The 16,367-nt window shown below is 44.0% G+C and overlaps 1 protein-coding gene across 1 annotated transcript in view; it reads right to left on the bottom strand.

Annotated features, from left to right (window-relative positions):
• Positions 1–9,765: 9,765 nt before the first annotated feature.
• Positions 9,766–16,367, bottom strand: part of LOC116973174 (interleukin-10 receptor subunit beta-like) — a 39,952-nt gene continuing 33,350 nt past the window's right edge. The window contains exons 5-7 of the mRNA XM_033020980.1: positions 16,097–16,253; positions 12,867–12,973; positions 9,766–10,523 (exon numbers count right to left, since the gene is read on the bottom strand). Coding sequence (XP_032876871.1) covers positions 10,293–10,523; positions 12,867–12,973; positions 16,097–16,253 — 495 coding nt within the window. The 3' untranslated portion in view covers positions 9,766–10,292. The remainder of the gene's footprint in view (positions 10,524–12,866; positions 12,974–16,096; positions 16,254–16,367) is intronic.

Below are 16,367 nucleotides of genomic sequence, written 5' to 3' on the forward strand. Positions count from 1 at the left end.
TCCAGTCATCTAGCACCTAACCTGTATCTATTGATGATTCATACATCTCAGCCAGGACGCCTGCAATTTGTTCTCTAGTTCCCCACAGTGTCCTTGGATATATCTGATCAGGCCCAGGAGATGTATGTACCTTCATACATCTTTGGACCTCCTCGTCCCTAATACAGCCCATCCTCAATACATCTCCATTAACAGTCCCAAGTTCCCTAGTCCTTATGTCTTTCTCCATGGTCAAAAAAAGAGGAGAAATACTCATTGAGGACCTTGACCATTGCCTGCAGCTCAATGCATAGATGACCTGTTTGTATTCTGAGGGGCCTTAACCTCTCTCTAGTTATTCTCTTCCTCTTAATGTATTTATAAAGTATATTTGGATTATCTTAATCTTATCTGGCAGAGCTGTCTCCTGCCCTCCTTTTTCCCCCCCTTCTGATATCCTTCTAACATGTGCTCAGTTCCCTAAACTCCTCCAGGGATACAATTGATCCCAGCTACCTATGACTGTCCAAGGCCTCTCTTTCCTAATCAGAGCCTCAATTTTTCTCATCATCCAGGCTTTCACCAGTCTTTCCATTTATTCTCAGTCATACAGCATGGAAACAGGCCCTTTGGCCCAACCTGCCCACATGGCCAACATGTCCCAGCTACACCAGTCCCACCTGCCCGCATTTGGCCCATATCCCTCTGAACCTGTCCTATCCATGTACCTGTCTGATTGTTTCTTAAACGTTGCGATAGTCCCTGTCTCAACTACCTCCAGAACTGTCGCCACCTTGTTTTTTAAAAGCATCCCACTTTCTGGATGTCTCTTTGCCTGCAAACAACCTACTCAACCCAATCAACTTTAGCAAGCTCCTCCCAATGTTTGCATTGCCTTGACTCATAACTTTAACTCGTGGCCTATCCTATCCTTATTCACGATGATGTTCAAGCTAATAGAATTGTATTTGCTGCCCCCCTAAGGGTCACCCATGGATACTTCAGTCACTTGCCCTTCCCATTTCCTAAGAGTAGATCAAGCTTTGCCCTCTCCTGGTAGACTCTCTACACATTGCCAAGGGAAACGTCCCTGAAAACTATTTGACAAATTCCATCCCATCTGAGCCCTTGGCACTATGACAGTCCCAGTCTGTATTGGGAAAGTTAAAATCCCCAACTAAGACATGGCTATTAGACGCAACTGCCTATAATCTCCTAGTTGACTTGTTTTGTCTAAATTCCCATTGACTATTTTGAGGGCCTATAATACAATTCCAGTGAGGGAATGATCTCCTGGTTATTTCTCAACTCCACCCATGTAACCTCACTGGACAAACCATCAGTAATGTCAGTACTGCCATGACATTCTCCCTAATCAAAAAACAACTCCCCCTTCTCTTTTACTCCCACCTCTATATCGTCTGTAACACCTGCACCCTGGAATGTTAAGCTGATAGTTAAGATGCTCAGGTTCCAGTGACGGCTACAATATCCTAGTCGCACATACCTACTGTATCTACACCCTGAGTTCACCATCATACCCTTCAGGCCTCTAGCATTGAAATACATGCGTTGTAATCCAAGTCCTAACTCGCTCATTGCCATGCTCCTGCCTATCCTGCATACCAAATGTGCTTTCATCACCTTCAGTACTGACTTTTAGCCTCTCACCTGCACATTCCTGCACTGGATCCTGTCCGACCCCCTGGCAACCTTCCAAATTCTCCCATAAATATCTATGTATATTTGTATATCTGTGTGTACTATGTGCATTTACTTTCATGCAATGCAAATGTAAAAAAATCTGCCAAAAAACAAGTATGTTAATAGTTACAGGACCAAAAAAAAGTTGAATTCCGTCAGATATACCGTTGTTTCTATTGCTTTACGCTGGCACCAATATGTGATCAGCGGCTTAATGCTGCAGCATTTGTTGGAATCATTTCTTAACGACGCATTTAGACATTGAGCACATACTGTAGATCAGATTACTTCAGACTTCTGATAAGCGTCATGGGGAGAAATTCACCTTCGTTGCATCTGGTAAAAGAATGACTCAGCTTGAAGGAAATAGAATAGAATTTCAGAAGCGATTGAGAAATGATTTCCCAGCACCACCCACCCCGCCCCCCACTGCCACATCAGGCCTGCACTGCATCCGGCAGATTTTCCTTCAGCACCATGCTGCTTATTAACACATTTATCAACATGCAGGACAACGGGTGGATACTGACACAGTGAGCATGAACTAAGAACGGACCATTGAAAAAATATTGACATAATTGATGGAGACCTAACCAATGCAAGCTGAAAAGTTTCTCAATCACATCTGGTGGCTGGAGAATTGGGAAGCTTTCACAAACAAACAGAAGGCAACTAAAAAAACAATAAGGGAAAAAAGATGAACTATGAAGGTAGGCAGGCCATTAATATAAAAGGGGTTACCAACTTGTTGCAGTTGTATATAAGGAGTAAAATGGAGGCAAGAGTGGACATTAGACCACTGGAAAATGATGCTGGTAATGGGGTAAGTGGTAATGGTGAACAAAGAAATGGCAGATTAACTGAATTTGTTTTGTGTCAGTCTTCACAGTGGAAGACACCAGCAATGTGCCAGGAATTCAAGAGAGTCACAGAGCAGAAGTTAGTACAGCCGCTATTACAGGGGGGAAAGTGCTTGGAATGCTGAATAGTTTAAAGGTGGATAAGTCACCTGGACCTGATAGATTTCAACCCAGGGTTCAGAAAGAGGTAGCTGTGGAGATTGTGGAGGCATTAGTAGTGATCTTTCAAGAATCACTAGAATCAAGACAGTTTCCAGAGGACTGGAAAATCGCAAATATAACTCCACAACGAGGCAAAAAGAAAAGCAATTCTGTGGTGGGTAATATTTTAGAGTCCATTATTAAGGATGAGGTTTGGCAGTATTTGGAAGTGCATGATAAAATATGCCGAAGCCAGCATGGTTTTTTTAAGGGGAGATCTTTCCATGACAAATCTGTTGGTGTTTTTTGAGGAGGTAACAAGCAGGATAGACAAAGAAGTCAGTGGATGTTGGTTACTTGGATTTTCAGAAGGCCTTTGAAAAGATGTCATACATGAGGCTGCTGAACAAGATAGGAGCCAATGGTATTAGAGGCACGGTACTAGCATGGAAAGAAGATTGACTGATTGGCAGAACTCAAAGAGTGGAAATAAAGGATGCCTTTTATGGCTGGCTGCTGTTGACCAATTGTGGTCTACAAGTTTGGTGTTGGGTCTGCTACTTTTCACCTTACATGTTAATGATCTGGATGATGGAATGAATGGCTTTGTGGCCAAGTGTGTGGATGATACAATGATAGGCGGAGGGACCGGTAGTGTTGAGGAAGCAGGGAGACTGCAGAAGGACTTGGACAGGTTAGGAGAGTGGGCAAAGAAGTGGCAAATGGAATACAGGGTGGCAAAGTGCACGATCGTGCACTTTGGTAGAAGCAATAAAGGTGTCGGCTACTTTCCAAATAGGGAGTGGATTTAGAAATCGGAGGTGTAAATGGACTTGGGAGTGCTAGTGTCAGATTCCCAAAAGGTTAATTTGCAGGTTGAGTCAGCGGTAAGCAACGCTAATGCAATGTTATCATTCATTTTGAGGGGACTAGAATATAAAATAAGGATGTAATGCTGGGGCATTATCAGGCCCCAGTGAGGCCACATTTGGAATATTGTGAGCAATTATGGGCCCCATATCTGATGATGGATGTGCTGGCTTTGGAGAGGATCCAGAGGAGGTTTACAAGAATGATCATAGAGATGATTGGGTTAACGTATGATAAGCGTTTTATAGCATTCGACCTATACTCGCTGGAGTTTAGAAGGACGAGGAGTGATCTCATTGAAACTTACCTGATAATGAAAGGCCTGGATAGAATGGACATGGATAGGATGTCTAGGGAGGATCGAGGACCAGAGAACACAGCCTCAGAATAAAAAGATGTACCTTCAAAATGCAGATGAGGAAGCATTTCTTTAGCCAGAGGGTGGTGAATCTGTGGAATTCATTGCCACAGATGGCTGTGGAGGCTGACATTTGGTATTTTTAAGGTAGAGATTGATTAAAAGTTTATGATTAGGAATGGTGTTAAAGGTTATGGGGAGAAGACAGGAGAATGGGGTTGAGAGGGAAAAATAGATCAGCCATGATTAACTAGTGGAGTAGACTTGACGGGCTTAATGGCCTAATTATGCTCCCATGTCTCTTGGTCTTAAATGTCTCCTCATCTCAGTCCTTCTCCTAAGACTCTGATCACACACACACACACACACACACACACACACACACACACACACACACACACAGCCGCCACCACCACCACACCCACCACACCCACATTCACCACCACACCCACACCCACATTCACCACCATCACCACCACCACCACCACCCCCCCCCCCCCTCAAAAGTGAGCTGTTAAGAATGTGTGGCAGCTAATTTGTACTGGGTCCCCCATTCCAAATGAATTTACACGCAGGCATCTTCCAATCCTGAGAATGGAGAATTTCCAAGTCTGAGGGGCTGTTTCATGAGCGGAACGGTACAACCTAGGGCTTTCAGCCCATGATGGTCCACGCAGACCGTGATGCGAATCTAAACTAATCTTTTTGCCTGCACAAGGTCCATTTCCCTGCATATATCCTGCCTTTTCATTTGTCTGTATAAATGCTTCTTAAATGTTGCTATCATATCTGATTCTACCATATTACCTGACATAGGTTCAAGGTACCTATCACCCAATGTGTAAATAAACGCCTGCTCAATTAGCTTTAAACTTTCCTTCTCTCACCTTAGACCTAGCATTTGCATTTACATCCTAAGAGAAAGACTCTATCTATCCTATCCATGCCTCTCATAATTTCATGTGCTTCTATCAAGATGTTCCTCAGCCTCCAGCGCTCCAGCAAAAACAATCCAAGTTTGTCAAACCTCTTCCTATATCCAACATCCTGGTGAAGTCACAAGGAACTGCAGATGTTGGTTACAAAAACAGATGCAAAATGCTGAAGTAGCTCAGTAGGTTAGGCAACATCTCTGAAGAACATGAATAGCTGATGTTTTTGGTCAGGACCCTTCTTCGCAACAGATTGTGGTGGGGGGGGGGGGGGGGGGACTGGAAGAGAGGAGGGACAGGGGGAAATCTAGTGAGTAATAGTGATCAGCAGGAATCACAGAGTGGGTGCAGTAAGAGAGTGTCGCACAGCTCACATCAGACAAGAGGAGAACTTTTTCAAAGTAGGCATACCTTGAGGAGATTTTGCGATGGAACAGCAATATGTTGACTCAAGGAACTGCAGATGTTGGTTTCCAAACAAAGACACATGGTGCTGGAGTAACTCAGTGGGTTAGGCACCATCTCTGCAGAACATGGTTAGATGATGTTTCGGGTTGGGGCCCTTCTTCAGATTGATTGCAGTTGGGGGGGGGGGGGTTAAAAGAGAGGAGGGGCAGGAGAAAGCTAAGCAAGGCATCGTAGAGCAGGAGAGCACCTGCACCATATCAAGGCCTCCATATCCTTCCTGCAATGATAAGAACTGCACAGAATACTCCAAAGTTGCTCAACTTTTGTACTCGGTAAACTGATCAATGAACACAAACATGCCATATCCCTTCTTTAGTAACCTATCCACACTTATGTTGCCACTTTCAGGGCGTTATGAACTTGCACCTCCAGATCCCTCTTCACATCAATGTTCTTCAGGGCCCTGCCATTTATTGTCCACTTTCATCTTGCATCTGATCTCCAAAGTTACACCAGCCCACACTTGTCCAGTTTAAACACCATGTATAATATCTTCGCCAACATTTCCAACTGATCTATATCCTGCTCTATCCTTTAGCAACTTCCCACAATGTGTGCAATTCATCAATTTTTGTGTTGTTTGAAAGCTTACTGGTCAGAACACCTACATTTTCATCCAAATCATTAATAAATATACTAGATACAACAAAGGTCCAACATTGATCCCTATGGAACTTTACTGTTCATAGATCTCCAGCCAGTACAACAGTCCTCCACCATTATCCTATGCCTACCAAATTATTTTAGGTTTCATCCATCTTATTGATCAGTCTACCATGAGACAGCTTGCAAAATGCTTTACTAAAATCCATGTATCATCTTTCTTACTTCCTGAAAAATTCAATGAAGTTGTGAGGCGTGACCTCCTCGACACTAAGCTCTGCTGACTATCCCTGATATCTCCACACTTTTCCAAATGCACTTAAATCCTATCCCTAAGAGTATTCTCAAATAATTTCACTATCACAAATTTACTCGCCTGTAATTTGTTGGATTACCCTGATCCCCCTTCTTAAAGAAAGGAAAAAAAAGAAGACAAATGAATTGTAACAATAATTTGAACTTGGTGAGGTCTGGGATGAACCTGTTAAAGCTTTGACCTATAAAAGCAAGGCGTTTAGCTGAAACTTCCACCCCATTAGTGGACATCTAAAAATGTTGAGCCCACAAAGAGAAATCATCTGTCCCACCACGGTGTGTTATGTTAGATTGCAGACTGATTAAAATGTTTTCACTTTAAACTCTAGAGATAAAGCGCAAAGCCAAGCCCTTCAGCCCACCGAGTCTGCGCTGACCAACGATCACCCCAAACACTAGCACTATCCTAAACATTAGAGACAATTTACAATTTCTTTTTACCAATGCCAATGAACTTACAAACCTAAAGGTCTTTAGATTGTGGGAAGAAACTGGAGTACCCAAAGACAACTCACATGGTCACGGGGAGAACGTACAAACTCCGTTCAAAAACAGCCAGCACCCGTAATCAGGATCAAACCCGAGTCTCTGACACTATAAGGCAGCAACTCTACTGCTGCACCACTGTGCCACCCCCTGCGTCATTGTACTGCCCCGTTCACTCCTTCTCCATTTGACAAAGTAAAGCTTTGCTTATTAGAGTCACTGTTCAACTTTTATTTCGAAAATTATTTCAAGCCTAATGCAACTGAAGAGTTTCCAACATGGTTTTGTCAGTTTCCTTAAACAAAAGGAATTGTGCCAACTTTCTGTGTTTTGTGCACTCCTTCCAGTCAATGCAAGATAAATCTGTAAAAAATGACTCTGCTGATGGAGGTCAAAATACAATGAATGTCATTGTGTCAGTTCTTAGGAAAACATTGGCACAGTAATAATAAGGTTATTGAATGTGCATGCAAATTCTGCACCATTCATTTCCTCAGAATTAATTTGTTGTGATATTTTTAGTCTACACCTTCACGTGTGAGATGCAGTGTAGGGCTATCTTGTGCTGACAATTTTCTCAATAGCTTGTTGAGACTTGAGGGAACAGCTTTAAGGAGAAAGGGGCAAAGTTTAATGGAGATGTGCGGGCAGGGGTGGTAGTGATATGGATCACATGCAGATAGCGATTAGTTTAACTTGGCATCATGTTCGGCATGGACTGTGAGGGCTGAATGGCCTATTCATGTGCTATACTACTGTTGTTTTAGTTGCTATTCAGTTTCACAGGGATAGTCTTTGGAATGTGGAAGGAAACCAGAGAAAGCCCACGTGGTCACAGGAAGAACGTGCAAACTCCATATAGAGAGCACCCTTAGTCAGAATTAAACCGGGGTCCGTGGCGCTGCAAGGCAGCAACTCTATTGCTGTGTCACTGTGTTGCTGTGCCACTGTGTCGCTGTGCCCGTGTTGCTGTGCCGCTGTTGCTGTGCCGCTGTGCCCGTGTTGCTGTGCCCCTGTGCCCCTGTGTCGCTGTACCACTGTGCCCGTGTCGCTGTGCCCCTGTGCCACTGTGTCGCTGTACCACTGTGCCCGTGTCGCTGTGCCCCTGTGCCACTGTGCCCGTGTTGCTGTGTCGCTGTCGCTGTGTCGCTGTGCCCGTGTCGCTGTGTCACTGTGTCGCTGTGCCCGTGTCACTGTCGCTGTGCCCCTGTGTCGCTGTGCCCCTGTGCCCCTGTGTCGCTGTGCCCGTGTCGCTGTGCACGTGCCCCTGTGTCGCTGTGCCCCTGTGCCCCTGTGTCGCTGTGCCCCTGTGTCACTGTGCCCCTGTGCCCCTGTGTCGCTGTGCCCCTGTGTCGCTGTGCCCCTGTGCCCCTGTGTCGCTGTGTCCCTGTGCCCCTGTGTCGCTGTGCCCCTGTGCCCCTGTGTCGCTGTGCCCCTGTGCCCCTGTGTCGCTGTGCCCCTGTGCCCCTGTGCCGCTGTGCCCCTGTGTCGCTGTGTCGCTGTGCCCCTGTGTCGCTGTGCCCCTGTGTCGCTGTGCCCCTGTGTCACTGTGTCGCTGTGCCCCTGTGTCACTGTGCCCCTGTGTCGCTGTGCCCCTGTGTAGCTGTGTCGCTGTGCCCCTGTCGCTGTGCCCCTGTGTCGCTGTGCCCCTGTGTCGCTGTGCCCCTGTGTCCCTGTGTCACTGTGCCCGTGTCACTGTGCCCCTGTGCCCCTGTGTCGCTGTGCCCCTGTGTCGCTGTGCCCCTGTGTCGCTGTGCCCCTGTGCCCCTGTGTCGCTGTGCCCCTGTGTCACTGTGCCAATGTGCCCCTGTGCCCCTGTGTCGCTGTGCCACTGTGTCGCTGTGCCCGTGTCGCTGTGCCACTGTGCCCCTGTGTCACTGTGCCCCTGTGCCACTGTGTCCCTGTGCCACTGTGTCGCTGTGCCCCTGTGCCCCTGTGCCACTGTGTCGCTGTGTCGCTGTGCGCTGTGCCCCTGTGTCGCTGTGCCCCTGTGTCGCTGTGCCCCTGTGCCGCTGTGCCGCTGTGCCACTGTGTCGCTGTGCCGCTGTGCCGCTGTGTCGCCCTAAGTGAGATAGCCAGCTAGTATTTACAACCAGGTTGGAATCTCATTAAAGGTACACAAAAATGCTGGAGAAACTCAGCGGGTGCAGCAGCATTTATGGAGCGAAGGAAATAGGCGACGTTTCGGGCCGAAACGTCGCCTATTTCCTTAGCTCCATAGATGCTGCTGCACCCGCTGAGTTTCTCCAGCATTTTTGTGTACCTTTGATCTTCCAGCATCTGCAGTTCCTTCTTGAACACTGGAATCTCATTAATTTTAGGACACATTTGGTTTTCACCATTTCCATCCATTGCCCTTTCAGAATTTTCTCTCAGTAACTTGCAACTCATTCACTGCTTGGCTCCATGAAGAGATATGGCCTCCTCCCTTATTGGTAAGCTGCAGAACAGCACTTGAGTGTCAGGCCTGTAATGTCATTCCAATGAGTCTTACCATAAAAATAATTTATGTGAGTCTCATAGATGATGTGATTGATCCACCTCCCAAAGTAAATGACAATTGAGATCAGTCTGAAGAAGGGTTTCGGCCCGAAACGTCACCTATTTCCTTCGCTCCATAGATGCTGCTGCACCCGCTGAGTTTCTCCAGCATTTTTGTGTACCTTCGATCTTCCAGCATCTGCAGTTCCTTCTTGGACAATTGAGATCAGCCTGTTTGGTTGGATATTAAAGGCAACAGTGTACAGGAGTTCTCTTTTCCCAGCTAACACATATCCTTCATTCAATCTTATCAAAATGAAATACTTGGTCATTTTTATCACTTGCTGCCTGAAATTGTTTGTCTGCCTTCATAGCAACGTTGACTAAGGAGAGGAGAAGGACGTTGGTTCGTGGGAACTGCCTCAGTGCATCAAGGCTGACTGGACTTTGAATAATGGCGCCAAAAATGGAGGCGCCCGCATGTGTAATATACGCAAAATGAATTTCACTGTGCAGTTGCATATGTGACAGATAAAGCACTATTGACTATTTCAAAAGAGACTGCAAATTTATTTTGGACACAAACATTTTTCTCTATTTTATTAAAATGTACATATTGAACAAACAGATGTTACATTCTTCTCTTAACGCCAGGCAGGTTCTTGCTGCCAACCAGAAAAGCTAACATTGACCTGATTCTGACCCTTGTATTCCCCTCTCCTAGCTCTCATTCCCCAGCTCTCCCACAGCCCACTGTCTCCACCCTCTTCCTTTCTTCTTCACCCCCCCCCCCACATCAGTCTGAAGAAGGGTCTCGACCCGAAACGACAACTATTCCTTCGCTCCATAGATGCTGCCTCACCCGCTGAGTTTCTCCAGCATTTTTGTCTGACCCTTGTATTGTTCGACTCACACCAGAAATTAATTTCTAAGAGGATTTAACTAATTCATTACACAGCACACACTCAAATTCAATTTGTGCTTTTTTTCCCCCCCACCAAAATCAATTCTACCATGTAGCAATAATGATGCACAACATCTACCTAGGACAAGGAGTTGCAAAGAGAGCAAACGGCATCCTTGGGCAATAAAGAATTAGCAACAATTCTCCATATTTTGAGGCCTATCATAGGCACAGATTTTCCCAGCATATTTCAGGTCAACTGCAGGTGGTTCACGGTTCTCTGCACATGTGCTGGGGTTTGCAACTTCCTCAGAAATTAAATCATGCGCCACAGGAATCAGTTCCTCATATTTAATCACAACAGATACAGTGTCCTCCTCAATCTTCTCCACAAGTGGGTTGATGGCCTTTACAATAAGTATCTGGGAAACAAAAGTCACATTTTTAAGGCAGAGATGGATAGATTCTTGATTAGTACGGGTGTGTGGGGTTGTGGATAGAAGGCAGGAGAATGGGGTTAGGAGAGAGAGATGGATCAGCCATGATTGAATGGCAGTGTAGACTTGATGGGCCAAATGGCCTAATTCTGCTCCAAACCCTTATGACCTTTTAATTCAGAATAGAGCAGTGAGATATTCAGTACCATCATACGTGTGAGGATTGACTAAACAACTATATGGTAACACTGCTGTGTAACATCTATGGAGTTATTTATAAACAAGTTCCACCCAATATTATGAGATTTCTTCCATGACAGATTGACCTTCAGTCTTCTACAGTGGTGAAATTTCCAGAGAAATGTAATAATCTTTTGATCAGTATGCAGAAACAGAATTTTGCTGTACCTTGGTACACATAATTAAGAACTATTGAACATTGAATTAAAGTATAAGTGTGCACTGTTTATTAAGTGCACATTTATACTTTAATTACATTCCTGTGAAAATGCCAGTGCTTTTGAAGACTGCAGAAGGTTAATCCGCCATAATATAGGTAGGAATTTAAATCCATTGAGACTGCTCTGGATTATCTCAAATATCTGAGGGTTATCTCAAATATCCATTATTCTTTTCACAACTCAATGGAATCCATGTTGACTGAGAACAGTCATGACTGCCAAATGCACCCAGCCTAAGAAAATGCTTGGTGCATTGCAGGTCTCCAAGCAGTCAATTTGCAAAGTCAAGGAATGTCCAGCTAGAACTTTACAAAGAGGTTTGCTTAGAACCCATCCTTTTCAACCACATTTGAATATTTCTGCATCCAACCCTCTGGCAGTATCGGATAGGTGATAATTGAGATTTTTTAAAGGACAAGCAGAAATAGACCATTGTCTATTTACTCCAGTGGAAGCTCAGATCTAATGCAAGGTCAAGATATTTCCATCATGGCTCTGAATGTCAATACGCAAAGAAATCTCTTTGGATGGCAGTTTTAAGAATAAGGGGTAAGCCATTTAGAACGGAGATGAGGAAACACTTTTTCACACAGAGAGTTTGTGAGTCTGTGGAATCCTCTGCCTCAGAGGGCAGTGGAGGTCAGTTCTCTGGATACTTTCAAGAGAGAGCTAGATAGGGCTCTTAAAGATAGCAGAGTCAGGGGATATGGGGAGAAGGCAGGAACGAGGTACTGATTGTGGATGATCAGCCATGATCACATTGAACGGTGGTGCTGGCTCGAAGGGCCAAATGGCCTACTCCTGCTATTGTCTAATTTTCATTATCCCAACACTGCCACTTCACCCATACCCTTGACAATGCTCTTGCCCTTGGCAGTTAGCCAAATTGATCCAACTTCTCCAGTTGAGATGCTGTTTAGTCATATATTGGACCATCTGGACTCTGTGCTGTAATTTGTTGAAATACAGCCATCTTCCATTACCCATGTAGTAGCCGCACAAAACACAAGTTGGAAAAATAATAGTAGAATTGATTAGTAAGGGTTATGGGGAGAAGGCAGGAGAATGGAGAGAATGAGGGAAAGATGGATCAGCCATGATTGAATGGTGGAGTAGACTTGATGGACAAAATGGCCTTATTCTGCTCCGAGCACCTAAGAACACTTAAGTGCGATAACTTGATGGATTGGTGCAATATTACATATTTTTGTTGTTTTAACTAATTCAAAATGTTTAATATTCTGGGTTGCAATAGATTTCAGTAAGGATACTCTTGTTAAAGCACAGGCTGAAAACCTTCTGTCTGACATGTATAAAAGGGAATTGCTCCCTGAACTTCAATTTTCCCACTTCCTTCTTCCCCTTTATTTCTGGTGCTGATTTACGTGCACTTTGCTGTGTAACAGTCTTTCAAGGTGAATCCACACATGTTTGAAAGCAACACGTGTGCGCAGAATTCTTCATATCAGGACAAAATCCTTTTGCACCTGCTGCACAACTCCTACAGTTATGTATAATTTGAAGCATCGAACATATTGAGAAACATATACCGACATAGTCGACATAGATAAATCACTATTTAACCTCTAATTCGAGAGCAGCTGGTTCCTTCCTGTGGCTGAACATTGCAGAATCTCACCCAATTGCATATGGGGGATGTTCTCCTTCCTGTTATTAGTCACAGTGTCAGTGTTTTTCTGCTTTGTACTGACTTCCAAATTTACATAAAAAGCAGAGTTGGTAAAGTCAATTTACAGCAGATCAATGGCTTAGGTGCAGACTAAAATAATGTAATGTGATCATGAATAATGCAGACACTCCAACTGTCCCCCGAGGCCTTTAATTTTTAATTTGCAGAACAACTTACCAATGATTTTGGCAATACCAACTTCTTCTTTGAAAGCTTCCAGAGAATGCTAACACTTGCAAGCCCCAAGATAAATCCAACCACAGCAAAAAGGACAATTAATGTATCTAGATGGGGGGGAAAAAACAAGTGGATTATCACTCACTGTGAGAAATTTTCTGAAAATAAAATTGGAATAGCACTGTCATTGTATTTAAAATGTAATGTAAAATACTGCAGAGTCTGAAGAAGTGTCTCGACCTGAAACGTCACCCAATCCTTTTGTCAAGAAATGATGCCTGTCCTGCCGAATTACTCCAGCATTTTGTGTCTATCTTCAGTGTAAACCAGCATCTGCAGTTCCTTCCTACACACGGCATAATACTGTTACGCAAGAATAATTTAATTTGAATCTATGTCACAGAACTTGTTGCAATATGGCACTTCCGTCAGATCATGGGTAGAAATTAATGAGTGTATCTAAAACCACTTCCAAATCTAAGTGGAAGCGCTGGACTGGTGGTGGAATCTTGAGCAGAAAACTGCTGGCGGAACTCAGCAAGCCAGGCAACTTCTATGGTGGGAAATGAATTGGGTTGGGATCATTTTTCAGACTGGAGAAGAGTCCTGACCCAAAACCTGTCTGTTCATTTTCCTCCACAAATGCAGCCTCGCCTGCTGAAGTCCTCCACAGGTTGAGGAAGTTTAGTGTGTATAATATTAAATTAAATTAAAATAAATATATATGCTGTACTGTATATCATACGTAATTGGAAATATAAACTATATGGTGCTGAAACATACTTAGATGCTTAGATGGTAAAGTGCAAGCATTTATCATTCAGAACTGCAAGCAAATGTAGGATTTGAAATATGCACGTGCATCTGAATTTGGGAGTCTCATATTCCACGAGTACGTCTGTCGGTGGACACAAAATGCCGTAGTAACTCAGCAGTCGAGCAGCATTTCGGGAGAAAAGGTCTCTCGATGTGAAGGGTCTCGACCCGAAACGTCACCTATTTCGTTTCTCCAGACAAGCTGCCTGACTTGCTGAGTCACCCTAGCATTTTCATAAGCAAGTGATAGGAGCAGAATTAGGCCATTCGGCCCACCAAGTCTACTCCGCCATTCAATCATGGCTGATCTATCTTTCCCTCTTAACCCCATTCTCCCGCCTTCTCCCCATAACCTCTGATACCTGTACTAATCAAGAATCTATCTATGTCTTGAAATTGTCCATTTACTTGGCCTCCACTGCCTTCTGTGGCAATGAATTCAATAGATTCGCCACCCTCTGATGAAAGAAATTCCTCATCTCCTTCCTAAAGCAATGTTCTTTTATTCTGAGGCTATGACCACATGGTAGGCTCTTCTGGAATGCTATATCGCATGGGATCCAAGGAGAGATAGATGAATCGACAGAAAATTGGCTCAATGGAAGGAAGCAGAGGGTAATGGTGGAAGGTTGCTTCTCAGACTGGAGGCCTGTGACTAGTGGTGTGGCTCGGGGTTCGGTGCTGGGCCTGTTACTGTTTGTCATCTGCATCAATGATTTGGATGAGAACATACAGAGCAAGTTTAGCAAGTTTGCTGATGATACAAAAGTTAGTGGTTTTGCAGACAGTGAAGATAGTTGTGAACGACTGCAGCAGGATCTGGATTGATTGGCCAGGTGGGCGGAGGAATGGTTGATGGAATTTAATATAGAGAAGTGTGAGGTGTTGCATTTTGTGACTTCGAACAAGGGCAGGACCTACACAGTAAATAGTAGGCCTGTGGGTAGTGCTGTAGAGCAGAGGGTTCTAGGAATACAGGTGCATGGTTCCTTGAAGGTCGAGTCGCAGGTAGATAAGGTGGTCAAAAAGGCTTTTGGTACTTTGGCCTTCATCTAGAGTATTGAGTATAGAAGTTGGGAGGTCATGTTGCAGTTGTATAAGACGTTGGTGAGACCGCATTTAGGATATTGTGTTCGGTTCTGGGCACCATGATATAGGAAAGATATTGCCAAGCTTGAAAGGGTTCAGAAAAGATTCACGAGGATGTTGCCAGGACTAGAGAGTGTGAGCTATAGGTAGAGGTTGAGTAGGCTGGGCCATATGTGAGGGAAGGCCCTATAGGGGAGGTATATAAAATCATGAGGAATAGATTGGGTAGATGTGTAGAGTCTTTTGCCCAAAGTAGGGTATCGAGGACCAGAGGACATAGGTTCAAGGTGAAGGGTGGTGGGTGTATGGAACAAACTGCCAGGGGAGGTAGTTGAGGCTTGGATTATCCCATCGTTTAAGAAACAGTTAGACAGAAACATGGATAGGACAGGCTTGGAGGGACATGGACCAAGTGCAGGCAAGTGGGACTAGTGTAGCAGTGACATTGCTGGCCAGTGTGGGCGAGTTGGGCCGAAGGGCCTGTTTCCACAATGTATCACTCTATGACTACGACTCTATGACCTCTGGTCCCAGACTCTCCCACTAGTGGAAACATCCTCTCCACATCCACTCTTTCCAGGCCTTTCACTACTTGGTAGGTTTCAATGAGGTACCCCCTCATCCTTCTAAACTCCAATGAATAGAGGTCCCATGCCGTCAAACAATTTTGTGTCTATCTTCAGTGTAAACCTGCATCTGCAGTTTCTTCCTATACCTAGTAAGTGTGTTAGTTGGTTCTGCCGTGGAGGCCAGTGACAGAGCACAAACCTACCCTGTTACTCCACAGCTTGATAGGTTTCTAAGCAGTATGCGGGGTTCTGCTCATATATCCTATGCCAAGTTAATTAGACAGCATTTGTAACCTATCAATGCATTTGCACTCATTTCATTGACATTTTACAACTGAATCAGAAATAAAGTTGATGTGTGATAATTATTTTTATGAAATCAAAACAGGTCAGATGTTTTCACAGAATCAAGATGAATGGTTACATGGATTAACATAATAATGAGCAACCAATACATTCTGTTTTATTTAATTTTTATATTTATATGTGCTTTGTTTACATCTACTTTGTTCAGGCATTTATTCATGTCAAGATATCATCTGTGAGATGCAAAAGGTTAAAAATAATTACTTTGACTACCATTGAAAAGATCTTTGTTGACAAATGGGAGTATTTAAATATCCATTAATAAACTGGATCTGCGGGTGAAACAGGTTGTTCAGGTGATTGCCATTTTACAATGACACCTGAATAGTGGCAGCATACGGTGTAATACAGAGTGCTATTCTAAATATGCAATATTTATAACCATGTTACCTTGTACATTCAAAGACTGAACTCGGAAGCATCTTTGACTTGACCACTCTGCTTTCATTTTCCATTTTTCTGAATTCACTTGAGCAATCACGCATAAGGTAACTCTCGATTGTCTTACACGAAGTTTCAATCTTGATCTCTTTATAGAGCAATTTTCCTTTTGTTTTAGGTAGTAAAATAAAAGGGGTGAGATTACAAGGTAGTTCAATTTAATGTTTAATGTAAACTAAAATGTATCCGATATTTATATGTTCCAGTTAGTCTGTTCTTA

This window comes from Amblyraja radiata, chromosome 5 (assembly GCF_010909765.2).
Source record: "Amblyraja radiata isolate CabotCenter1 chromosome 5, sAmbRad1.1.pri, whole genome shotgun sequence".
NCBI lineage: Eukaryota > Metazoa > Chordata > Chondrichthyes > Rajiformes > Rajidae > Amblyraja > Amblyraja radiata.